The sequence below is a fragment of the Lagenorhynchus albirostris genome, chromosome 10 (assembly GCF_949774975.1).
Source record: "Lagenorhynchus albirostris chromosome 10, mLagAlb1.1, whole genome shotgun sequence".
NCBI classification, from domain to species: Eukaryota; Metazoa; Chordata; class Mammalia; order Artiodactyla; family Delphinidae; genus Lagenorhynchus; species Lagenorhynchus albirostris.
In genome coordinates this window covers 96,916,183-96,943,538 of record NC_083104.1, presented here as the reverse complement: position 1 = coordinate 96,943,538, position 27,356 = coordinate 96,916,183, and the positions used below count along the sequence as shown (strand labels likewise).

The following is a 27,356-nucleotide window of genomic DNA, read 5'->3' as shown; positions in this document are numbered from 1 at the left end:
AAGGATTTAGAGGACAGTCATAAATACAAATGTTATTAGAATTAGATGCCCTTAACAAGAGTTTTGAATAAACCTGTCAGTTTTGGTCGCAAAGTTTCCAAAATTGTCTTTGTTTGGCTTTGGATGTATTTACCTACTCCTGCTAAGACTAGCCCGAATACTGTATAAAAAAATAAATAAAATAAAATTCAAAACTTAAAAAAAAAAAAAGCACTAGCCAGAATAAGTGTTATCACATTGGACTTCAAAGTACAAATATGTTATCAGCCTCTTTTAAAAGCACAAATATTATCTTTAGCTTAGGTTTCTAAGGGTAGAAACTGAACTGAAGACCAATCTCATGAAGTTAAGATAATCTTGTGTAATCTGTCCTTCAGTTGAATAGGCGTATAGAAGCACTTGTAAAATGCTGTTTCCTGAAATCCTTATCGAAAGGAAGGAAACATTTTTGGAAGCAGCGCATTGCGCTGGATCAGCCCTGACCAGCTGCCCCTCCTGGCTGTGGTGCTCACGGCTGTTTCCTTCTCTGAATGGCATCCTGCTTTCCTCTGTAAAATGACAGCAGGTGACGAGATGACCTCTAAGCTTCTTCCCAGTTCTGTCACTGGACAGTTCTCTTATGTGACCGTTTAACTTTCCTGGAAAAAAAAAAAGTGAGAATTAAAAATTTGATACTCAAATTACATGAGAAGAATTAAAATTAAATGATTTGATTTTGATGTGAGTGTGCCTAGGACATTGGGGAAATTTTTATTTTTAGGACTGATATCTAATTCTGCAAATGAATAATAGAAGTGATGGCACACAACCATCACTGGTGCATCCTACTGCCTTCATATGCTCTACAGGCTGCTCAGCTGTCCCTGCCGGAACATAGCAAAGAATCCCCAAGAGTACTCCGTGCTCCAGACCTTGCTTGCTTTGCTTCCGTCTAATCTAACCTGTCTCTTGTCCCATTTTTTCAGAACCTTCCTTAAATGTCATTGTTTCCAATGACTTTTTTTTTCTGTCTGCGCCACGCAGCATGCGGGATCTTGGTTCTCCCGACCAGGGATCGAACCATCCGTGTCCCCGGCATTGGGAGCGTGGAGTCATAACCACTGGCCTGCCAGGGAAGTCCCCCAATGACTTAAGGAGATGTATAGAAGTTATTGCTATGGCGTTTTTCTGGAATAACTCACCAAAACAATTTGCTTGCTTATGAGACATCTTAAATGTCCTTATGGAAACCACGGCTGGCTGGTTGGGTTGGGACCTTGAGGTCTGGGAAGTTCTTCGGGGTCGCTGACATGCCACATTGAGCCCTCGTCGTGTGTCTTCAAAGACGTGTTCTTCCCTCCGAGTTGCTCCCAGTCTATTGGGAGAATAAAATGCTGTATTGGCACAAAAATTCTCCCTTCCTTCCATGCACAAGATTTTCCACCTTGTCCAGCTATGCTGTACAGGGCCAGTGTGTGGCAGCACCACGTTTTGCCAGAGTTTGAGAAACAGTGGAGTCAGGCAAAGCAGCGTGCTCTGAATTTCCGGTTCTCTGGAGGTGCAGGTGAGCCTCTAAAAGTGACCGTCTGCAGCTCAGCAGTTAGCAGTTTTAGTAGTCAGTAGTTTTCTGTGTGCCAAGGTCTGAGCAAATTGCATTCCACTTATTAACCCATATTCATCTGCCAAACAAACTTACTGGTATTTTCTTTATTTGACAGATGACAAAACTGAAACAGAAAAGCAAAGCCCCTTGCCCAAGCTCATACTGCTAGGAACCAGCAAAACCAAGATCCCAACCCACCCAAGTCTCTCTCTCTTTTTCTTTTTTTAATAACTTTTTTTAAGCGAGCATTATACATTTTTATTATTTTTTATTATTTTTTTAAATTTTACTTTATTTTTTATACAGCAGGTTCTTATTAGTCATCCATTTTATACACAGCAGTGTATACATGTCAATCGCAATCGCCCGATTCATCCCACCACCATCCCCACCCCCTGCCGCTTTCCCCCCTTGGTGTCCATATGTTTGTTCTCTACATCTGTGTCTCTATTTCTGCCCTGCAAACCAGTCTATCTGTACCATTTTTCTAGGTTCCACATATATGCGTTAATATACGATATTTGTTTTCCTCTTTCTGACTTACTTCACTCTGTATGACGGTCTCTAGATCCATCCACGTCTCTACAAATGACCCAATTTCATTCCATTTTATGGCTGAGTAATATTCCATTGTATATATATACCACATCTTCTTTATCCATTCGTCTGTCGATGGGCATTTAGGTTGCTTCCATGACCTGCCTATTGTAAATAGTGCTGCAATGAACATTGAGGTGCAGGTGTCTTTTTGAATTATGGTTTTCTCTGGGTATATGCCTAGTAGTGGGATTGCTGGGTCATACGGTAATTCTATTTTTAGTTTTTTGAGGAACCTCCAAACTCTTCTCCATAGTGGCTGTATCAACTTACTTTCCCACCAACAGTGCAAGAGGGTTCCCTTTTCTCCACACCCTCTCCTGCATTTGTTGTTTGTAGATTTCTCTCTTTAAAGCACATGCTTTGCTACCAAATAGGATGTCATTCTAGCATTCGTGAGGAAATCTAGAAAATACAGGAAAAAGTGGTAAAGTTGTACCAAGTCCACAGTAGAAAATATACTGGTTTGCAGAGACATCAGTAGTTATAGGGGAGGGATCAAGAAATCTTTTCTGTCAAGAGCCAAAGAGTAAATATTCTAGTCTTGGGTGGCCAGATGGTTTCTGTTACAACTGGTCAGCTCTGCTGTTGCCATGGGAAAGCAGCTATGGACAATCTGTAAACCAATGGCTATGTTCCAATGGCATTGTATTTATGGACACTGAAATGTGAATTTCATGTATCATGAAATATTCTTTTTCTTCAAATTTCCTTTCAGCCATTCAAAAATGTACAACAATTCTTAGCTCACAGGCTGTACAGAAACATGTGGCAGGTGGATTGTCCCTCACCCATGATGCCCATTGTAGTTTTGTCCACCCCTGTATAGAGGGAAGAAAAATGACTAGACTTAATTTAATGATGACCGCCTAACATCAGCGAGGTGCCAAAAACCCAGTGATCAGTAGACAGAAATCGTTCTCCATAGGCTAGTGGTGGGGCAAACAGACAAGCAAAGAGAGGGGCACCAGGTCCTAGTAGAACAGGTGGAAGGGCTCCTAACCCAGACTTGGGAGGGCAGGGAAGGGGTGCCACACGGGGGGCCTGATGGACGGGACGAACTCATCAAGAAAAGGGGGGGAGCGCATATTCCAGGTACAATATTCTCGACCCTATTAGGGTTGAGACCTCATGCTACCATGAACTCATTATTGACCCTCAGGCAAGTCAGTGCATGTGTGGGCTTCAATCTCCTCTTGTGCAAAGTGGGTGTAAGGTCAATGCTCACCTCCTAGGTTGTCAGTGAGAAAATGGAGCCAAGAGGGTGATAGAACATCAGTGACAGTTCATTTTCAAGATGCTCCATTTGTGACTTGAGCGAGCTGGTCTGAAAAAGCTGCAAGATTCCTTCCAATCCCGCGTCTCTGAATTCTTGATTTTTATCTTTAGGTAAAGAGAAACCCTGCTTTCAGCAATTCTGGGAGCTGTCAACATTAATATCAGTCACTGCTGGTGGTGAGCTGCCTCACAACAACTGATGTGGCCCCAAATTGAAGAAATATACCGTCCCTTGTGGTCAAACATGATGTCGGTGATGGTGAGGGTGTCCCTCTCCGGGGTAAAAGGGCTGTAAGATGGACACACGTTCTACCCCCACCCCCCGGGGGAACACCTTGAGTCGGCAGCCGTGACAGATTTGTTAGGGTCTTAACTTGAGATTGACCTGGACCAAGGTACCTAACACTGCTCGTTAGAGAAGAACTTCAGCTTGTGGTTGATCCACTGTCCCTTAAGTGAGTGGCAGTATTTCTCTTCTTGCTCAAAATAAGAAGTGGGAGTAGATTCCCCAGCAGTCGGGGGATGGACCTGAAGACTGACTTCAGCAATGATATGAAGTGACAAACACAGAAGAGATGGCAGGAAACAGGAAGCTGAAGGTGTTCGAGTTCGTTGTAGGGCTTATGGCCGTTTCTCTAATTCTTTTGTTCCTGTATACCAACAATTTAGTCCTGCCAAAATACCTTCCGGCGGGGAAAATCTCAAACTCTTCAGTGCTTGCAGAAGTCTGTGACATGATCATAGCAGGAAAGAAAAACTTGTATGGAAATATACCAATGACACCACTGAGAAACATAACTTGCCAACAATACTTGACCCAGAATCACTACATAATGAAACCTCTGTCCAAAGACGAAGCTGAGTTCCCTTTGGCATATGTCATGGTCATCCACAAAGACTTTGATACATTTGAGAGGCTTTTCAGGGCTATTTACATGCCTCAAAATGTCTACTGCGTTCATGTGGATGAGAAAGCCACCTCTGCTTTCAAGGATTCGGTAGGAAGGCTGCTGAGCTGCTTCGCAAATGCCTTTCTGGCTTCCAAGAGGGAGTCTGTGGTCTATGCAGGAATTTCCAGGCTCCAGGCTGACCTGAATTGCCTGCAAGACCTCATAGACTCAGAGGTTCCCTGGAAGTACGCCATCAACACCTGCGGGCAAGATTTCCCCCTGAAAACCAACAGGGAGATCGTTCAGTATATAAAAGGATTTAAAGGGAAAAACATCACCCCAGGGGTGCTGCCTCCAGCTCATATTATCAGAAGGACCAAATATGTGCACTTGGAGCAGAAACACCAATTGTTTTCCTTCATGCTGTGGACTTGGATAAGAAAAATGTCTCCTCCCCATAATCTCACCATTTACTTTGGCTCCACCTATGTAGCCCTTACAAGAGAATTTGCTAATTTTGTTCTCCAAGACCAGAGGGCCATTGATTTACTTGGGTGGTCGAAGGATACCTACTCTCCTGATGAACATTTCTGGGTGACACTTAACAGGATTCCAGGTATGTGGAACTTGATTTCCATTCTACATAAAGTCTGGAAGTATTTGTGTGTGTGTGTGTGTGTGTGTGTGTGAGAGTGTGTGTGTGTGTTTTACACTTTGAAAATATCTTCAATTGCATTATATATATTCACCTATGTTTCCAGTTTTATGGGCACCCTGTAGACTGTTTTGTGTGTCTGTTTCAATGGAATTCATATAACCTAAGTTACAGTTCTTACATATCAGTTCTAAGGCTCTGTCTTTGTGACTCTGAAGGATAGGCCTTTGGGGGTGAGAATCAAGGTAAACAGAACTTTGCACTTCCACATTCCGGCTTTTGCTATTCTGCTTTTATTTTTTTTAATGTTATTTTTTTCATATTTATTTAATTATTTATTTGGTTGCCTCAGGTCTTAGCTGCCACAGGCAGGCTCCTTAGTTGCGGCTCCAGGTCTCCTTAGTTGCGGCATGCGAACTCTTAGTTGCGGCATGCATGTGGGATCTAGTTTCCTGACCAGGGATTGAACCCGGGCCCCCTGCATTGGGAGCGTGGAGTCTTATCAACTGCGCCACCAGGGAAGTCCCCTGTTATTCTGCTTTTAAACAACAGAGGTAACTCCATTAACTGCCTCTACCTTAAAGAGAAGGAGAGGATTCGCACTAGTATGCTTCCAGGCAACTTTATCCTCCTGGGAATGGAGAGAGTGGTAGGAAGGGGCTGATTTGCTGGAAAACTACTGGAGGGAGGAGGTTGGAAGGAGATGGTTTTCTGGAAACATTACCTCATCTTTTTAATTGAATTATAGTTGATTTACAACGTTGTGTTAGTTTCTGGTGTATGTGATTCAATCTGTAAAGTGATTCAATTATATATATTCTTTTTCAGATTCTTTTCCATTATAGTTTATTACAAGATGTTAAATATAGTTCCCTGTGCTATGCAGTAGGAGCTTGTTGTTTATCTGTTTTATCTATAGTAGTTTGTATCTGTTAATCTCAGACTCCTAATTTATCCGTCCCCTCCCTTTCCCCTTGGTAACCATAAGTTTTTATGTCTGTGAGTCTATTTCTGTTTTGTAAATAACCTCACTTGTATCACATTTTAGATTCCACATACGTGATATCATATGATATTCGTCCTTCTCTGTATGACTTACTTCACTTAGTATGATAATCTCTAGATCCATCCTTTTTGCTGCAAGTGGCATTATTTCATTCTTTTCTGTGGCTGAGTAGTATTCCATTGTACATATGTAATCACATGTTCTTTACCCATTTATCATTTTTTAAAATAAATTTATTTATTTATTTATTATTTATTTTTGGCTGCACCAGGTCTTCATTGCTGCTAGCGGCTTCCTCTAGTTGTGGCGAGTAGGTGCTACTCTTTGTTGTGGTGCGTGGGCTTCTCATTGTGGTGGCTTCTGTCGTTGCAGGGCTCGGGCTCTAGGCATGTGGGCCTCAGTAGTTGTGACTCACGGGCTCTAGAGCACAGCCTCAGTAGTTGTGGTGCACGGGCTTAGTTGCTCTGCGGCATGTGACATCTTCCCAGATCAGGGCTCGAACCCATGTCCCCTGCACTGGCAGGCAGATTCCCAACCACTGCGCCACCAGGGAAGCCCTCCATTTATGTGTTGATGGACATTTAGGTTGCTTCCATGTCTTGGCTATTGTAAATAGTGCTTCTATGAACACTGGGGTGCATGTATCGTTTCAAATCAGAGTTTTTGTCTTTTCTGGATATATGCCCAGGAGTGGGATTGTAGGGTCATATGGTAACTCTATTTTTAGTTTTTTAAGAAACCTCCATAATGTTTTCCACAATGACTGTACCAATTTACATTCCCACCAACAGTGTAGGAGGGATCCCTTTTCTCCACACCCTCTCTAACATTTATTATTTGTAGACTTTTTTTAATGATGACCATTCTGACTGGTGAGAGGTGATACCTCATTGTAGTTTTGATTTGCATTCTCTAATAATTAGAAATGTTGAGCATCTTTCCATGTGCCTACTGGCCATCTGTATATCTTCTCTGGAGAAATGCCTATTTAGGTCTTCTGTCCATTTCTTGATTGGGTTGTTTGTTTTTTTGTTACTGAGTTGTATGAGCTGTTTGTATATTTTGGAACTTAAGCCCTTGGGACTTCCCTGGTGGTCCAGTGGTTAAGACTCCACGCTCCCAGTGCAGGGGACCTGGGTTCGATCCCTGGTCAGGGAACTAGATGCCGCATACTGCAACTAAAGATCTAGTGCAGCCAAATAAATAAATTAATTTTAAAAAAAAAGGAAATTAAGCCCTTGTTGGTCACATCATTTGCAAATATTTTCTCCCAGTTTGTAGGTTGTCTTTTTGTTTTATGGTTTCCTTCGCTGTATAAAAGCTTATAAATTTGATTAAGAAATATTACCTCTATTTAATCCCCAATAGCATTTTAAGATCTAGTAGCCGTGTACTCATGTGGGCTACACTTATGTTTTTTTTGTTTTTCTTTTTTTTTTTGCGGTACGCGGGCGTCTCACTGCTGTGGCCTCTCCCGTTGCGGAGCACAGGCTCCGGACGCTCAGGCTCAGCGGCCATGGCTCACGGGCCCAGCCGCTCCGCGGCACGTGGGATCCTCCCAGACCAGGGCACAAACCCGCGTCCCCTGCATTGGCAGGCGGACTCTCAACCACTGCGCCACCAGGGAAGCCCTACACTTATGTTTTATATTTCCAGAATCTAGCACAGTGCCTGCATAAACTAAGTACACAAAAAATGTTTGTGAATGAATGAATCATTTGATTGGGATACATGAGATTTCTATTTCTAAAGGTTTTTCAAAGCATAGCACTTATTAGTATGTTGTTTCATTATGTGATATACTTACCGGTGATCATGAATTGTCATGTCTTGTTAAGTCATTAGTATCCATGTATATCTTAGTTACAACTTTTAATTTCTTATTAAAGGACAATGTTTCTAATTAATGGTTTGCACTATTTTCCTCAGTTCCCTTCAGTCAAAGGGAAAATGTTTCCAGAATTTAATAAAGTACTTGGCACCCTCTGGCATTTAAAATGTGCTTTATTTGATTAGTCACTCCACACAACATTCCTGTGAGGAATGAACTTCATTCGATAATATGCAAAACTGATAATGAAGCCCTGGACCAGTTAGAAAAGTGATAGGGGGGCTTCCCTGGTGGTCCAGTGGTTAAGACTCTGTGCTTCCACTGCAGGGGGCGCAGGTTGGATCCCTGGTCGGGGAACTAAGATCCCATGTGCCTCGAGCCATGGCCAAAAAAAAAAAGAAAAATTTTGAAAAGTGATGAGGTCATTCTGCAAGTAGTTTCTATGAAAATCCATCTTCCAGAATTAAAGACTGATCTACATGGGCTTCCCTGGTGGCGCAGTGGTTGAGAGTCCGCCTGCCGACGCAGGGGACATGGGTTCGTGCCCCGGTCTGGGAAGATCCCACATGCCGTGGAGCAGCTGGGCCCGTGAGCCATGGCCGCTGAGCCTGCGCGTCCGGAGCCTGTGCTCTGCAGTGGGAGAGGCCACAACGGTGAGAGGCCTGCGTACCGCAAAACAAAACAAAAAAAAAAAACAAAGACTGATCTACTAAGTAAATTCAGGTTTTGCCAAACACAAAGCTATTTTTCTGTCTTCCATACTTTTTCAATCTGGGCTGTTGATGGTCATCTGTTGTAAAGAAGGTCTTTCCCCATCCAGCTGGCCAAATAGAGAGTAGGCATCAGGTTCCTCGTAGACTGTGAGCTTTGAGAAGAAATGGGGATACTGCGATCCAGCACCCGGGGACCCAAAAGAGTAGGGGATCCGTTTCTTTGCACTCTGTTCTGATTGAACAGCATATTGCAATCGGAAGGAGGGGGCTAGTGTCTTGCAGCACGTAATTCTCAGTGATCAGAAGCTCAAGGTCTCCCCAGGCTGGGAACGCTCGCTGTAGCAGTGACCGTGAGCTCCTGTAACTTCAAACTCAAATCAAGGACTCTGTGGGGAGCAGAGTGGAGGAAGGAAAGAGCAGAAGTCTAGACAGGTGAAGAGCCCAGTTGGCTCTGGGATTGGATCCTTGTTTTACCTTCTCCTTGTGACACCCAACCTCTCAAATCCAGCCAAAACTCAAACCTGAGGCCTTTCTGAGCAGAGACATGTTAGACTGTGAAAACCTCTGAGGTTCTTGGGCTCAGCTGCCTCCTGTTAGCCTTTGGCTTTGAAAGCCGAGGGTTGTCAGGTCCCTTTCAAGGGCAAGTGCAGCTGGAAGGGGCTTTGGGGGCACAGACTGTACTTAACGCTGAGGTGCTCTTCATCTGTCAGCTCTTTGCCTCAGCTTTGTGTTGCCCCAATGATATCTAATTGACTGTTTTTTCTTGCACCTTCCTACCATTCTATTTGTGGTGATTTTATGTTAAATAATTGCAACCCTCCTCATTTCCTCTCTTCACTCTTTTCTTCCCAGTGGCTTTCCCTCAGGGTATGAAATTAGCTCTGATGTCTCTGGCCAGCCCCCAGCTGGGTGCTTTCTGTGTGTTACTTCTGGAATCCTCCAGCTGCACCAGGAGGTCGTTGTTGGAAAAAACTCAGGCTCAGAGGTGTAGGTGACGTGGTCGGCAGGAAGCCACCACTGGGGACCCCGAGGAAGAACAGGGATTGTTTTCTCAAATTCACCCCAGAGGAAGCTGTGAGGTGTGAGATCAAATCACTGGTTCAAGGGCTCCCAGCTGTCAAGAGTGGCTTTGGCCCAACTGGAGACCTTCTGACACACAATCCAGGCTCTCTCTCACCACCCTCCTGGGCTATTTTAAGTCCTGTTGCTTCCAGCTATTTCCTGTGGCTAAAAACAAAAACAAACAAACAAACAAAAGCAGTGATGATGAGAAAACAGTGTACAGAATTTAACATGGTAAATACATAAACAAACAGAGAAAGAAGATGGAGGGAGGAGAGAGCCTGGGCAGAGAGAAAGAGCTGCAGGAGTCCAAAAAGACAAAATGTCACGTGCGCTTAAAACCAGTTTAACCCAAGCTGCTCTTTCGCTGTGACCTCTGTGGACGCTGAGAAAGTTTCCATTTGGTTTCCCTGGTTTCTTACTTGGGCACAGAGGTGATGTCATGATGAAACGAATACTTGAAAAGTGGTTTGGGTACCACGTGGCCCCAGGAATAAGACAAGCATGAGGCACAGTGCATCCACATCTGTAGAAATGGAGCCCTTTTCTTCTGCTCCCTTTCTACAGTCAGTTGTTGAGATTAAACTCTAAGCGCAATTTTCTTAATGGAATAAAAATTAGTTTATGTCCTGGAGTGAGAATTTATAAGAGTGTACGTTACATAGAAATAAGCAAGTGTAGGTTGAATTCTGGGACATCAGTGAACACCTCACCACTTACAGAGCGGCCAAGCCACAAGTCTGTGTTGGTTGCCAACTTCTTCAGAATTCTATCCTACCCAATCACTGCCTCCAACTTAGAATTTGGGGTATTAATTTTGATGTAATGTTCAGGCTGGGATAAAGGAGAATGTCTTTTTTTTTTTTTTTGGTCACTCATTACCATCCCCTTCTACTATCTTGCACAAATGGCAAGAGCGTTGTACCCAGAATTTAGAAGAATGATGAGTGGTATATTGCAAAAGGTCCTCAGGAAAGTCAGGAGGGTCCGGAGAACCAGCGTTTCCCACATGACCACCGGGAGAGTAGACATCAGATAGCACTGGGGTGATGCACAAAAAAAGATTGATTCCTGTAAAAAATGGCTAGTATTGCCCAAATCAAAAGACCCTTGAAGCATTTCAGGTGAAATGCAATTAAGGACTCCACTGCAGCAAAGTGCCAACTTGCAAACGTTCTTTACCCTGTAACTTTAAACTCAGGGAGCTGTAAATTCAGAGCAGAACAGGCAAATTATTAGAGATGCTTTTATGCATGAAATCTCTGGAGGGATGGAATTGTGTCAAGAATGAGGAGATAGCCGAAATCAACAAAGGAAGAGTTGATGTAATCATCTGAATACATTAGGAGAAAAAGTTGTAAAAATTATTCAACTAGTTTAGAAAGCATAATTAGGCATTGATGCCACCATTTATTTATTTTATAATTTATTTTTTTAAGTATTTATTTATTTGTTTGCACCAGGTCTTAGTTGCAGCAGGCGGGCTCCTTAGTTGCAGCATGCGAACTCTTAGTTGTGGCATGCATATGGGATCTGGTTCCGTGACCGGGGATTGAACCCGGAGCCCCTTGCATTGGGAGTGTGGAGTCTTAAACACTGCACCACCAGGGAAGTCCCGAGGCCTCCATTTATTCATCCCTATAGTCGATTTCATTTGATGTGGGCAGTGGCTGCCTAGAGAGATATTACAAATAAAACAAAAATTAACAAAATTTTAGTCATCATTTTTGAAAAGATTGCTCTCGTATGACTACTGTATTGAAGAAATGATTTGTTCCAAAGAATTCTAGGTAGACACATGAAAGATAGTTAAGTAAATAGATATTTGAGTTGTTTGAATTCATTTTGGGTCCTACAGACCAGTCTGTATTCACTTGAATCATATTGTATGTAGAATCTGATTCCTAAAAGAAGTAAAGTCTGACCCCTTGGTTCTGGAAAACTTCCCTAAGTCCTTTCTTATCATCATTTCCTAAGCTCCTGAAGATTATGAAACAGAGTTGGCAACCTTCTTGTTAATGCATTAGTTTTCAGCTGGGGTGGGAACAAAACAACAACAAATAATAACTCCAGTCTTGGGTTCTAAGGTAATGGTGTGAAGATGATGTCCAGTGAAAACTGAGTAGCACGATGGAAAATGTTATGCTCGGGCTTCCCTGGTGGCACAGTGGTTGGGGGTCCGCCTGCCGATGCAGGGGACGCGGGTTCGTGCCCCGGTCCGGGAAGATCCCACATGCCGCGGAGCGGCTGGGCCCGTGAGCCATGGCCGCTGAGCCTGCACGTCCGGAGCCTGTGCTCCGCAATGGGAGAGGCCACAACAGTGAGAGGCCCGCGTACAGCAAAAAAAAAAAAAAAAGAAAGAAAGAAAAAAAGAAAATGTTATGCTCTGACAGGAAGTGCAAAACGCAGGATGCAAACTTGCATCTCCCATGTTCTTGGTAAAATCAGAATGTGTGTATCTATGGACAAGAGGGAAATGGGATCATAGGACATGAAAACACTGTGTTCACAAACTATCTGTAATGTTATGTTGTCTTTGTAATTAAGATGTATTGGAAAAACTAGGTACTTTGAACGTCCCCACATCCACAGATACAAATAGAGATCACAGATGACAAAATATAAATCACAAATGTAGGAATCTCACACTAAGGTGATCAGGGAAACAGGGAATGCAAAATAGAGCACTTGATCGATAAGTGTCTGATTGCCTAGTATGTGCAGACAGTGATGGGAGCCAGAAACAGATGAGCCACCTGGGAGCCCAGCGCTGATAGCCCCTCCACGTGTGCGCACAGTGTGCTTTCACCCCTGTGCAGCTGACTACCAAATAAAACAAAACTGATCAGAGTTATCCTAGATGTATACTGCTTGGCATGGGCTCACAGAGGGAGGAGTAGGGAAGACTAAGAAGATTTCAAAGGAGAGATGGTAACTGTGTCATCTCCTTGATGTGAGTGTTGGGGGGAGGGGCTTTTGTTTATTCTTCTCTCCCAGCCCTGATCTCACGGGCCACAGGGTGAGGTGGCTTGAAGAGAGTGCGGAAACCTAACCACTAGATCACCAGGGTCAGCAGGCTTGAAACAGGACCTCAGTCCTTGTCTTCTCTGAAGAAAGAATTCAGCACAGAGACAAAAGCGTTTATTAGAAGAAAAGTACGTGCAGAAAGACATGCAGGCAGGCTCAGAGGGAGAGTCACGCTTTGGGAGTGGCAGGAATTACTTATATGGGGGCAGTTTTATGGGTTCCTTCTGGCCAGTCATCTGCTTTGTCTTGCTTCGTGCCCAAACTGGGTCTGACTCAGGGCCCTCCCGACGCGCCTGCACATCTTTTGGCCAAGATACGTTCTAGTGCGAGGGTCTCTGGGAGGCTGGCAGGACATACTACGGGCTAGCGCCCCCTCCCTTTTTGTTTCTTGTTTTTTTGGCTGCATCACACAGCATGTGGGATCTTAGTTCCCCAACCAGGGATGGAACCCGTGCCCCCCTGCAGTGGAAGCGTGGAGCCCTAACCACTGGACTGCCAGGGAATCCCCACCCCCTTCCTTTTTTGACACTAAGGAAACTTTCTGCACATGTGTAGTCACGGAGGTCTCCTTGACCTCAAGAGTGAAGAATGTGGTTGTCTTATCTTTTTACTCAAGCAGAGCTCAGCTCCTCTCTGCTACTGCCTTTTTTTTTTTTTTTTTTTTTTTGTCTGTATTGGGTCTTTGTTGCTGCACGCGGGCTTTCTCTAGTTGTGGCAAGCAGAGGCTACTCTTCTTCATTGTGGTGTATGGGCTTCTCACTGCGGTGGCTTCTCTTGTTGTGGAGCACGGGCTCTAGGCACGCGGGCTTCAGTAGTTGTGGCACGCGGGCTCAGGAGTTGTGTCTCACAGGCTCTAGAGCACAGGCTCAGTAGTTGTGGCGCACGGGTTTAGTTGCTCTGCAGCAGGTGGGATCTTCCTGGATCAGGGCTCGAACCCGTGTCCCCTGCATTGGCAGGCGGATTCTCAACCACTGTGCCACCAGGGAAGCCCCTCTGCTCCTGCCTTTATTTTACCTTGAAGCACCAGCATCTCAGCCTGGGGCCCAGCTATCTTCTATCTCCGCCTCATTCATTGCTGGGCAGGCCATGAACCCTTGATGCGCTTTCTCATTGTATTCTCACGACTGACCTATGAAGGTGATAAAATTATTCTCATGTTTTACAGGTAGGGAAATGGAATGGTTTATATATATGAATCTAATAGTTTGGAATGGTTTATATATATGAATGAGAGCCTCTCTCCTTAAGTTCTAAAACATCCCAAACTGAGATGATTCTTCTCTCCTGCCTCTCCCTGCATCCTCCCTGGGCTTGGGTGAAATAAACTTGACATTCACTAACTTCAGCTTTAGCAATTTGGGGGTTACAATGGGCTGTCAGTTTTTTGGGGGGTTGGGTTTTTTTTTTTCATTAGCCTTTATTCATCATACTGTGACGAGTTAGGTGGGGAGGTTCACTTGCTAATGTGGCTTTTTAAGGACCTTACCTCGTAGCAGAGAAAATTAAGTGCTGGAAAGAATGGCTTAACAGTTAGTCATATGCCGTGCTTTAATAGCATAGCCAGCCAATATGCAGAGGGGGGCGTGTGTGGAAAAAGGCAAGGTTAAGTGATTAATTTTTAAGCACTAAATATTTATTGACAGAATATCTCCCCAGGCAGTGTTCACATGCTTAGAACCCACGCTTTTAACTTGGCAGTGCTGTTTAAGCAAACAAACTCAGTCAGTTGAACACAATGATTAACAGGAAGTTGGAGCTGACAGAGTTGCCAACCTTTTGGCCAGGAGAAGAGGCTGGGGTTAAAGTCTTAGAGCAATGGCTTTCAGAATAGTCAGTTCACCCCTTGGTGATTTTCCTGTAGGGAAACGTGGACACATTGGAGTCAAAACCTCCCTGAGGCAACTTGTTTTTATGTAGAAACAGGTTGCAGGAAGGGGGTGTGGGGACTGAGCAAAGCAAATCCCAAAGAGTTACTTCAGAAACGTGAGGCAGAAAGGTGGAAATGCAATGCAGTGGCAAACGAGGAGAAGAGGAAGACAGAAAGAAAGGACAGGCATGCTCAACTGGAAGGTTACGGAACAGCCGATCAGAACTGCACCTACCAAAAGGATGGTTATGGATTCTGGAGAAAATGTAAGTTAAATCTACCTACGCTCTGATCAGATCCCAAGAGACATTTTACTCATTTCCTGGTTTTGAATGATGGGCTCTTGGAAGCAGTGTCTTTTTTTTGTGTCTCTGGTCACTGGTCTGATTTTTGTGTTTGTTTACAATCATGAGTTATGGGAGAATAAAAATTTCCTGGGAGCATCTCTGTCCAATGCTTCGCTATTAGCAGAAGCCTGTCGTCAGATTTTTAAGGGGAAGGTTTTTTACCCAACAGAGAATGCATTGAAAACTGCCCTCAGTGAATCTACCTGTTATGAGTACATAGCTCAAAGTCAGTACATAACAGAAGCACTCTCTGAAGAAGAGGCTGGCTTCCCTTTGGCTTACATGATGACCGTCCACAAAGATTTTGGCACTTTTGAGAGACTCTTCAGGGCAATTTACATGCCCCAAAATGTCTACTGTGTTCATGTGGATGAAAAGGCAACAGATCCATTTAAAGATGCAGTGAAGCAATTACTGAGCTGCTTCCCAAATGCTTTTCTGGCTTCCAAGATGGAGCCCGTGGTCTACGGTGGGATTTCCAGGCTCCAGGCTGACCTGAACTGCATCAAAGATCTTGCAGGCTCTGAGGTTCCATGGAAATATGCCATCAACACCTGTGGGCAAGATTTCCCCCTGAAAACCAACAGGGAGATAGTTCAGTATCTGAAAGGATTTAAAGGGAAAAACATCACCCCAGGGGTGCTGCCTCCCGATCATGCTATTGGACGGACTAAATATGTCCACCAGGAACTATTGAGCAAAAGAAATTCCTACATGATTAAAACCGCGAAATTGAAAACTCCACCTCCTCACAACATGACTATTTACTTTGGCACTGCCTACGTGGCCCTCACGAGGGAATTCGCTAATTTTGTCCTCCAAGACCAGCGGGCACTTGACTTACTGTCCTGGTCCAAGGACACCTACAGTCCTGATGAACATTTCTGGGTCACACTCAATAGGATTCCTGGTATGTATGTCTCTTAACTTTTGTTTTTATGAATAAACATTGCGTGGCCAATACGGAACGAACCACTGAAAAATAGTAAAAAAAAATTAACATTTTTAAAGATCTTTACAGTTTCAACTATTCATTAAAAAAATCTGTACAGCAGCTCTGCTCACAGAGTGGGTGATATAACTCATCTCCATTTTACAGATGAAGAAACTGAGGCATAGTGATTAGGGCAGAGGTAGAGACTGACTGTTTGACTTGATTTTGCTGACATACCAAGCTACCTTTCTGAGCCCATAGACCCACTTCGAATATGTGCTGTAGTCTTGAGACATGGCAAGGAACTGAGGAACACTGACTGGTGAATGAAAGATTAAACACAATTCTCCTTTAAATGTGATGGTATTTAAAATCAGGCATAAATATGATAAATTTGAGCAGCAATTTGAACACGTAAATAATACCTTTGCCCCTATTGAAGCTCCAATAGCTAAATTCAGATCATTTCAAAATGAGAGCAAGATACAACTTGAACAATTTTCATTTGCACGTTCTTTCCTGGAACTGAGTCCAAAATTTAGAGCGTCTTAAAGATTCCTAGACCAGCGCCTTTATTTTATAGACAATGAAACCAGTGTGGTTATATGATGTGCTCAAATTACCCTGCTAGTAAGCAAACATGCCAATTATAAACCAGGTTGCCTAAGCCTGATGTTCTTTTAAGGTGATTTTCAATTCGGTCTCAGTTGTTCCTAAACTAACTCCACATTTCCTTGGTCCAAGTTCCAAATGACTTGAATAATCTCCAGTTGTTTACAGTGAACTAATTCAGTTCTGCTAGTTCAATTTGAAATAAAAATTCAGATTCACATTTCAATTCACATTTCAGATTCAGTTTTCAAAGGAAAACTAACTTGAATCAACATGAGCATCAAGGTCATGGTTTCTTGAGATTAGTGGTTCAACCCTGGATACATATTACAGTCGCCTGGAGCTTTTAAAAATGCATTTCCTGATTTCCTGGGTAGATGTGGACTTCAGTATTTGTTCAGCCTCCGGGAAATTCTCAGGAACAGCCAGGGCTGTGAACCATCGTGGATGCTTGTTTTTGATGTTTGTGTACAAAGCTTCCTAGACTTAGAATGCTTTTTTTTTTTTAAATTTTTTTCCTTGGTAATACTTGGCAAAATTGTGAAAACAGAAAAATCCACTGGGGAAAAAGTAGTTGCAAAAGAAACAACATACAGCCAGGTTAATATCTTTAACACCTAAATACATCTCACAAATAGGAAAAAGGAACACATCAGATTAACCATGACATGTAGAAATACATATGCTAAACAATCATATACCAATGCTTACCACCAATACAAATTAAAATAAATGATTACAATTCTTTACTTCTCAAATTGGTGTTAAAAAAAAAAACCTAACTCCAGAATGGGCAATGAGTGTTCCAATACAGACCACTAGAAAAAGTATAAACCTGCACAGTCTTTCTGAAGGACAATTAGGCACCTATGTACCAAACGGCTTTGAAAATGTTCATATCCTTTTATTTAATTTTACTCCTAGGAATTTATTCTTAAAAAATAAACAGAGATAGGAAAAAGATTAATTTAAAAGTATTTTCATCATAGTGTCACTTATAATAGCAAAAAAAGAAAAATATTCTAAAATCCTAGTAATAGAGGACTGGTGTAGGCATAAAAGCAAAGGAAATACAGCTACTTAGAAGGCAGCTATGATAGAATGCTTTTTAAATCTGTGGTTTTCCCAAAGCGGGAAGGGGTAATGTCCTAGTGATGAAAGAAATCAGGACAGGACTCCCCTGGTGGTTCAGTGGTTAAGAATCCACCTACCAATGTAGGGGACACGAGTTCGAGCCCTGGTCTGGGAGGATCCCACATGCTGCAGAGCAACTATACCCGTGTACCCACCACAACTACTAAGCCTGCGCCCTAGAGCCCTCGAGCCACAACTACTGAAGCCCACACGCCTAGAGCCGGTGCTCCGCAACAAGAAAAGCCACCGCAATGAGAAGTCCGCGCGCCGCAAGGAAGAGTAGACCCCGCTCGCCGCAACTAGAGAAAGCCCGCGCGCAGCAACGAAGACCCAACGCAGCCAAAAATAAATAAATTTAAAATAAATAAATAAACAATTGTTAAAAAAGAAATCAGGACAAGGACCTACCGTATAGCACAGGGAACTATACTCAATATCTTGTGATAACCTATAATGGAAAAGAATCTGAAAAAAAGATATATATATATGTGTATATATATATGAATCACTTTGCTGTACACTTGAAACTAACACAACATTGTAAATCAACTATGCTTCAACAAAAATTTTTATTTTTTATTACTTTTTTAATTAAAAAAAATAAAAGGACTTCTTTTGGCAGAGATCACGGTCAAAAAAGAAATCAGGGCTCAAGTAATTGAAGTGGGGAGTCATGACCATTAAGCTGTTTATATGGGATTGTAGTACCCAGAATAAGGGAGGTAAAAAGGCCCTCTTCTCACTTTTGTGTTGCTTGGACCAAATATGTATTGACCATTCAGGGCTGGGCACCAACCTGTAAGGGGAGACATTCACAAAGCAGATTCCAAAGAGAGTAGCCAAGAAGGTTAAAAGGCCAGACCCCATTTTTCAAAGAAGGGACCAAGACAAACAAAAAGGATATTCAGTCTGCAAAAGACTTGAAAAGGGATCACTGCCTTCACATAATTAAAACGTTTGCCCAGGAGACAGAAATTGAACCAATGCTGTAGTTTTGGAAGAAGAATCCAGGGTCAGTGGTGGGAGATAAAAGAACCCACGGATCTGGGATTAGAATGGGTAGCTTCCTCAGTGGTGAACAAACCCAAGGGATATTCGGAAGCAGAGGCTGAAGAAACCGTGTCAAGGAACTCAATTATCAAGTGTCGGACAAGATGGCCTGTGAGTCTCTTCCGCTCTGAAGTTCGTGATACTAACTAATGATTCTAATCAATGTATTGAACAGAAGTGTTGAGTTCTCAACATGATTTCTCTATTGCAACTAGATTTTTACACCTCTGGTAAATACCAGCAATTACAGATCAGCAAAACAATGGAAAACAAATGGACTGCTCCACGCATTTCAAAAACTTAAAAGAGTGAGCCCTTAAAATTGTTTCTGTGTTATGGGTGTGGGATCCTCGTTAGAGGCCTGTGGCCCTTCACTGGTCCAGCCAACTCTTGCAGGACCTGAGGTAGGCCTGAGTGTAGGGCTTAGTCATGAGGAGGTAAGGGAATCAGAAACTTAGGTGGCTGTCTTGTTTAACTGTTCCTCCTGCTATGTGAAAATCTGAGTCATTTCTGTTTTGAGGGTCACTCTTTGCTGATGCATGCGTATGTTCGTTGTTTGTTCTGGACATTTTAAGATTGTTCTAGTTGATTGCAATGATTGGGGCTTATTAGGTTTCTCTAAGGACTAATAGGACAGAAGAAAAAAGATCTCACGGTTGAAACGGCCTCATGGGGAACTAGAACACCACCTGATAGAAATACAGTGTGAGCCACATGTGTAATTTCAGGTCTTTTGTGGCTACATTAAAGAAACAAAAATTAACGGGTCACATGAATTTAAATCATGTATTTTATTTAACCCAATATACCCCACATATCAGTTGTGCCCATGGCTACTGTAGTGGACAGAGCAGGCAGCCAGGTGTCCTCCCTGCTCTGGGGAGAATGGTCAGCCAGCAGTGGTGCCGTCCGAGAGCCACACGGAGAAGTCGGCCGTGCTCGTGTGTCAGCATCTTCATTCTGCTTCTTTTTACTTATATGAAAGTCTTACCTCTGCTTCAGAGTTTTCACTTGCTTGTGGGCCCCGCGGCTTCTACTTTCAATGCCTTCCCCTTGTGTCTCCAGCCAGATTCTGGGCTGTTCCCGTTGATGGTAATTCCTCTGTCTCCTGCAGATACTTATTCCCAGAGAGGCTTGCTGTGGGTCGAGTTGTCACTGTACAACGAGCATCCCTTTTCTCATTCCAGGCCACTTCCTGGGCTGTGGCTGACTTCTGTGTAGACGCGCTGCCCTCCATCGAGGCCCCAGACCATTCGGGTCAGGTGTGGTCAGGGTGGCAGTGTCAAAACGCAAAATAAAACGTGGTCTCCTCATACATAGTAAGGCTCTTCGGCCATGACGGGTCCTCTGGAAGCCTCTTGGAAGATGAGAATTCCTGGGTGGTCCACTCAAGCGAAGGGGCCCATGAGGACAGAAGTGTTATACAAAGAGAGTTCACAGGGGCCTTGAAAGATACTGCCCACCAGACTTCACCAGCTGTTGTGAAATGAGGGTTCTGCCTTCCCCACTTCTCCTCCCTCCATCTTTCCCCCACTTTCCCCCACTTTCCCCCCACCTCTCTCCTCCCCAGTTCCATTTGTTAATCCCGTCTACAACAAGATGGCCACATTTTAGTTTCTCATCTGACTCAGCTGTGGCTGACTTCCAACTGGAGAAAAGATCCTTTTACCAGCCAGACATTCAAGTTCACTGCCTCCTACTTCCCTTATGAGTTATGCGTCATGTGCCCCTCCAGGCTGCATGGCTCTGCCTGTGACAGGGGCTTTCAGTGGGCATGCTTTATTCATCATGTGGTCCGTGGATTTAAAGATTTCAAACTGACCAGTGGTTTCTGCCCCACTTGCTACAAAGGAATATTTCTGATATGATTCAGTGGGAGCTTATTTCAAATTCATATTAATGAATGAATGAGAAAAGAGCCTTTTCTCCTTTCTCATTCTGAAAAAATCTCAGAAAAAAAAAATCTGAGAGCAGGTTTTGTTGGAGATGGGAGAAAAAAGGAATGCCAAGATATCTGATGGGGAAGGAATAGAGAAAAGAAGAAAATTGGAGATCGTGGGCTTGGAAGACAGATTCTGCTTGCTTCTCATTTTCCCCCCCCAGGAACCAGACTATGGACCAGCCCTTCTGGAATTCTCTGTCTTGTATGTACCCATGTGCCCTTGAAAGGGGAGGCTTGTTGAGTCTCTGCTATAGAGTCCATACTGGCCGGACTCTCTGTCATTATTGGAGGCTGGCTACTTGCTTTAGTCCCTTTATACGTACAGATGCAGTGCTGAGGTGCCGAATGCTGGAACCTTGAGAGGAGGGAGGAAGAACAGATCTAAATAAAGCTGCTTCTGGGAACTCGTAGTCGTGGCCCCAAGGATTTGGCTGGGATCTTGCTATGTCCAGAGGGAATTTATGTTTCTCAAACACATCACTGCGTGTATGGGCAGACTTGCAGGGGAAGGAAATTTGGGGGATAAGTTTTACTATTAGCTTGAACAATCTCTGTTTTTGTATCTGCTGGAAATACTGACTTTTGTCAACTGCATAGGAAAGGAAATCAGTGAGTTGGGATATCTGTGAGTTCTTTTTCAAGGAAATACCATCTCTCCTCAAAACAATTAAAAATAGAACTACCATACGATCCAGCAATCCCACTGCTGGGTATTTATCCAAAGAAAACAAAAATGCTAATTCAAAAACATGTATCAGTATATACCCCTATGTTCATTTCTGCATTATTTAGTATAGCCAAGATATGGAAACAACCTAAGTGCCCATCAACAGATGAATGGATAAAGAAGATGTGGTATACACGCATGCGCGCACACACACACACACACACACACACAGAGGAATATTACTCAGCCATAAAGAAGAATGAAATCTTGCCGTTTGTGACAACATGGGTAGACCTAGAGAGTATTATGCTAAGTGAAATAAGTCAAATAAAGAAAGAAAAATACCATATGATTTCACTTATATGTGGAATCTAAAAAACAAAACAAATGAAAAAACAACAAAACAGAGTTGTAGATACAGAGAACAAACAGGTGGTTGCCAGAGGGGAGGAGGTTTGGGGATGGAGAGAAATATGTGAGGGAGATTAAGAGTTACAAACTTCCAGTTGCAAGATAAATGAGTCACGGGTATGAAATGTACAGCATGGGGAACAGAGTCAATAACACTGTAATACCTTTGGGTGGTGACAGATGGTAACCAGACTTATCGTGGAGATTATTTTGAAATGTGTAGAAATAGCAAATTACTGTGCTGTGTAACAGGAGCTAACGTAGGTCAATTATACTTCAAAAACAAACAAACTCATAGTAAAAGAGATCAGATCTGTGGTTACATGGGGGTGGAAATTGGATGAAGGCAGTCAAAAGATACAAACTTCCATTTATAAGATAAATATGGGATGTAACGTACGTCATAATTAATATAATGAACACTGCTGTATGTTCTCTATGAAAGTTCTTCGAGTAAATCCTAAGCGTTCTCATCACAAGGAAAAAGTATTTTTTCTTTTTCTTTTGTGTTGTGTCTATGTGATGGATATTCACTAAACTTATGTGGTCATCATTTCGTGACGTATATAAGTCGAATTATTATGCCGTATGCCTTATACTTATACAGTGCCGTGTGTCAATTCTATCTCAATAAAGACTTTTAAAATATCAAATTAATATTAAAATTTCATTAATTTAATGAAAATATTATTAATACTTCATATTCAGAAATAACATTTCTTCCTATGGTGATCTATCTTAATTTCATACTAAGGAAGCTAAAAGGAGATTGAAGACAAAAAAAAATAGGAATTAGGCTCAACTGAACTAAAATCAGTGGTCACCAGTTGAATGCATTTCAGGTTTAAGCAGCTGTAGAGTGTTTTTGACAAATGATCTAAATAAAGATCTGTTCACTCTGCAGCATCAGACGGTGGCTCCCAATTTGCTGGTGGGATTTAAAAGCAGTCCTGGCTCTGCCACCTGCAGTCTGCATAACTTTGGGCAAGATGCTTAATTTCTCTGAGTCTGATTCTCATCAAAATATCTCCTTGTCAGGGGACTTCCCTGGTGGCACAGTGGATAAGACTCTCTGCTCCCATCGCAAGGGGCCCAGGTTCGATCCTTGGTCAGGGAACTAGATCCCATATGCATGCCGCAACTAAGAGTTTGCATGCCACAACTAAGGAGCCCGCCTGCTGCAACTAAGACTAAGTGCAACCAAATAAATAAATATTTTTTAAAAAAATCTCCTTGTCAGACTGTGGGAAGGATTAGACAGTACACAAATTGTACCCGGTCCGTTGTAGAAACTCATTAAATGTTCAAAGAGAGGGGGAACAGATGAACTTTTTTTTTTTTTGCGGTACGCGGGCCTCTCACTGCTGTGGCCTCTTCCATCGCGGAGCACAGGGTCTGGACACGCAGGCTCAGCGGCCATGGCTCACGGGCCCAGCCGCTCCGCGGCATGTGGGACCTTCCCGGACCGGGGCACGATCCCGCGTCCCCTGCATCGGCAGGCGGACTCTCAACCACTGCGCCACCAGGGAAGCCCAGATGAACTTCTTTGATGTGGATTGTTGAACTTTTAGTGTTACAATTTTAAAACTTCTGTGTGTGATCAAAGAAAAAAGAAAAGAGAGAAGAAGAACCTTTGGTTTTGAAGGTACAGGGATAATTTTTTGCTAGAAACTGGATATGTGGCCCACAGAAGTTACCCCTCAGCTGTTGCTTTTCTTAGCAACATCACATGTGTAGAGCCTTAAGTGGCTGGTTTCTCTTTCCTCTTATTAGGAAGCAGCATTCTGTGATGAGTTGAGAGCCTCTTAACTCTGCCAGGCTTCTGTCATCCTAACAACCTAGAAGACAAACGGTCTGCAGGCCCTTGCTCATGCCGTTCCCTTGTTCTGAAATGCTCTTTGCTTCTGCTGCTCATCCTGGCTTGTTCTCCAAATCTAGCTGAGATGTCACGTGCTTCCTCAGAGAAGCTTCTCTGCTCCTTTCCCCCCTACCAGAAGCAGCCGCCCTGCCCACCCACTTTACTCCTACTTCGGTCATAGAGCCACTTCCATCGCATCTTAACTGGGTGTGTGGGTCCTGGTCGCCCTCAGCCCCACTTCCCTACCTCACCCCCATCTCCTGTACCCCAAAAGTGAGAACGTGAACTGGATGATTGGCACCAGGACCTAGACTTTTGGCTTGGCCAGAAGTTGAGTGGCCAAAGCAGAATGTTGAATGAGGAGCCAATGAATGGGAGAGAAAAGAGTACAATTCTGCTTCCCTCCTTTTTAAAAAATTTTTTTAAATTAATTAATTTTTGGCTGCGTTGGGTCTTGGTTGCTGCGCGCAGGCTTTCCCTAGTTGCGGTGAGCAGGGGCTACTCTTCGTTGCAGTGTGCGGGCTTCTCACTGCGGTGGCTTCTCTTGTTGCAGAGCACGGACTCTAGGCACGTGGGCTTCAGTAGTTGTGGCACAGGGGCTCAGCAGTTGTGGCACGTGGGCTCAGTAGTTGTGGCACACGGGCTTAGTTGCTCCGCAGCATGTGGGATCTTCCCGGACCAGGGCTCGAACCCGTGTCTCCTGCATTGGCAGGCGGATTCTTAACCACTGCGCCACCAGGGAAGCCCTCTGCTTCCCTTAAACACGGTATTTTCTCCAAATGAAGGAAATTCTCCTGCAGTTTTGCAGAAAGTTTGTTATTTTCAATTCTATTTCAGCCTCTAAGCAGGCCCTGGGGCAGGAATCCTGCCCCCTACTTTCTTTTCCAAAGGGCAGGCATCCTTACCACCTATGCTAAATCCATCAGAAAACTTTGGGAGTGTGGGTGGGTCTGCAGGAGTTAGGGGGCATCTGATTGCTGAGGTCAGCATACATCACCGTCTTCATGCATTTGGGGGATTGAAAATGTCTTAGTTCAGGGGTAGAAAAGTAAAATCAACAATTAAGGGAATCTGCCAGTCACTTTGACCCTGAGAAGCTCTGATTTTTTTTTTTTTTTTTTTTGCGGTACGCGGGCCTCTCACTGTTGTGGCCTCTCCCATTGCGGAGCACAGGCTCCGGACGCGCAGGCCCAGCGGCCATGGCTCACGGGCCCAGCCGCTCCGCGGCATGTGGAACCTTCCCGGACCGGGGCACAATCCCGTGTCCCCTGCATTGGCAGGCGGACTCTCAACCACTGCGCCACCAGGGAAGCCCAGAAGCTCTGATTTTAAATATTCAGAAAATGTAAAGTGCTTTATTTTGCTACCACTTGAATTCCATGTGTAATTGCTAAGTAGACTGCCTGGCCTTTCAGCCAGTTTTTCCCCTGGGCCCCTCTTTGCCTAGAGAAATCCTGATTATCTTTGAGGGCCCAGCTGAACTGTACTGAGCTCTGTGAAATCTCTGACCTCGCACCACCCTCAGGCAGAGTTTGTCCTCTGTGCTCTTTTTTCCTCCCTGGTAGCCCTTATCTTCTTCTGAGGGTTTATTGATGTTTCAGTATCTGGAGACCTGACAGAGTGCAGAGTCATGGAGAGACAGAGTGAGATTTCTATCTTTGCGAGCCTCAACTCACACACAGTGCTGGGCGTCGGACTGAATTTGATTCCCCTATGTTGCTACTATAAAATAAGCGTGGTGGGCTTCCCTGGTGGCGCAGTGGTTGAGAGTCCGCCTGCCGATGCAGGGGACGCGGGATCGTGCCCCGGTCCGGGAAGATCCCACATGCCGCGGAGCGGCTGGGCCCGTGAGCCATGGCCGCTGAGCCTGCGTGTCCAGACCCTGTGCTCCGCGATGGGAGAGGCCACAGCAGTGAGAGGCCCGTGTACAGCAAAAAAAAAAAAAAAAAAAAGCGTGGTGTTGAGACAGGTTAAAAGAATGACAGCCCTTGAGGACACGACGTAAACTGGTTAGAACCAACTAAGCCCAAGATGGTGGAAGATTCGACTTCCAGTGGACCTTGAGCCTCATTGTAATGCATCAGCTAAATGACACACCCACAGGCGCCATGACAGTTCCCAAACCAACCGTAAAAGGCCAAAAAGTGGGCGGTGGCCCAAGTCCTGGAAATCCCCGCCCCTTCCCCAAAATAGCTGGCATAATCCTCCCACTCATTAGCCTATGAAATTACCCAGCCCATAAAAACTAACAACCCCTTACCCTGGGGCTTCCCTCCTACGGAGTGTGTATCTGTTTGAAAAAATCTGCTTTCACTGTACTTCGGCTCGCTCTTGAATTCCTTCCTGCACGAAGCCAAGGTCCCTCACTTGGCAGCCCGTCCCAGGGACTCGCCTGAGACCCCGGGATGTGACCATCCTCTCGCGCCCCATTTTTTTTTTCCTGCAACAGTGTTGCTTTCATGCAGACCCAAAAGTCTTTTACTGCCCAAATCACTGACAGGTGACAACCAATCCAGGTCTAGTCACTACAAAAGAAGGCAGGTACATCACCATCACATGAGTTCTTTTCAATCTGAGGCACTGGACAAACTTCCTTTTTCCTCTAAGTTTACAGCTTTATTGAGGTATAATTTACACACCGCAGAATTGAGGTATGTAATTCAGGTGTATACATCACATACCGTATAACACCTGTTTCAAGTACACAATTCAGTGATTTTTAGTATATTTACAGGTGCACTGCCATTACCCCAAGTTAATTTAGAATACTTTTATCACCTGCAAAAGAAACCTCACGCCCATTTACAACCCTTTGTTTTCTGTTTTTGTAGATTTGCCTTTTCTGGACATTTCATATAAATCAAGCCATATATGTTTTTTCATGTCTAGCTCCTTCCACTTAATGTAATGATTTTGAGGTTTATCCAGGTTGTAGCATGAATCAGTACTTCACTCCTTTATACAGATGACTACTATTCTGTTTTGTGGGTAGATCACATTTTGTTTATCCATTCATCTGTTGTCAAACTTTTGTTGTTTCTACTCCTCGGCCATTATGAATAATGCTGCTGTCAACATTCCTGTGCAAGTCCTTGTATAGACACATGTTTTCATTTCTCCTGGGTAGATTCTAAAAGTAAAATTGCTGGTCCAGGGACTTCCCTGTTGGTCCAGTGGTTAAGACTCTGCGCTTCCACTGCAGGGGGCACGGGTTTGATCCCTGGTTGAGGGATCAAAGCCCCACAAGGGGTTTTTAAATTCACTTTTGACCTCCTGTTCTGTTTCCTCTTGACTCCCTTTCTGCTGGGCATTGCCCACTGGTAGGAAGGAGAGGTCGTCGGGTCATGGCTGAGGGTGGCTGGTGTCAGGAGCCAGAGTGGAAACAGCCTTGGTCTGCTTAGGGAAGAAGTGATGTGGGCTCTGGTATGTGGTCCTGCAGAGTATTTAATTAGAAGTGATAACTAGGGCTTCCCTGGTGGCGCAGTGGTTGAGAGTCCGCCTGCCAATGCAGGGGACACGGGTTTGTGCCCCAGTCCGGGAAGATCCCACATGCCGTGGAGTGGCTGGGCCCGTGAGCCATGGCCGCTGAGCCTGCGCGTCCGGAGCCTGTGCTCCGCAACGAGAGAGGCCACAGCAGTGAGAGGCCCGCGTACCGCAAAAAAAAAAAAAATAAATAAATAAAGAAGTGATAACCATAAATACTAGTTATTCCCAGAAAGACACCTGATCCCCATTCACCTGGGAGACTCCGCTGGAAGAATATTTCTGGGAGAAGGACTCTGACTCATTATTTATTCATTCATTCATTCATTTCTGGTGAGATTATATAACATAGAAAGTGCACATATCATTAGGGTTCAGAATGATGCAGTTTCACAAACTAGACACACCCA

General features: G+C 44.0%; 1 protein-coding gene across 3 annotated transcripts in view; it reads left to right on the top strand.

Annotated features, from left to right (window-relative positions):
• The first annotated feature begins 3,879 nt into the window (after nucleotides 1-3,879).
• GCNT2 (glucosaminyl (N-acetyl) transferase 2 (I blood group)) overlaps nucleotides 3,880-27,356 on the top strand; it is a 106,865-nt gene continuing 83,388 nt past the window's right edge. For 2 of the 3 annotated variants that reach the window (XM_060163699.1, XM_060163705.1), the window contains exon 1: nucleotides 3,880-4,963. In XM_060163699.1, coding sequence (XP_060019682.1) covers nucleotides 4,033-4,963 — 931 coding nt within the window. In that variant the 5' untranslated portion in view covers nucleotides 3,880-4,032. Of the gene's footprint in view, nucleotides 4,964-14,741; nucleotides 15,766-27,356 lie in introns of those variants that run through there. The other variant, XM_060163701.1, reaches the window with a different exon arrangement.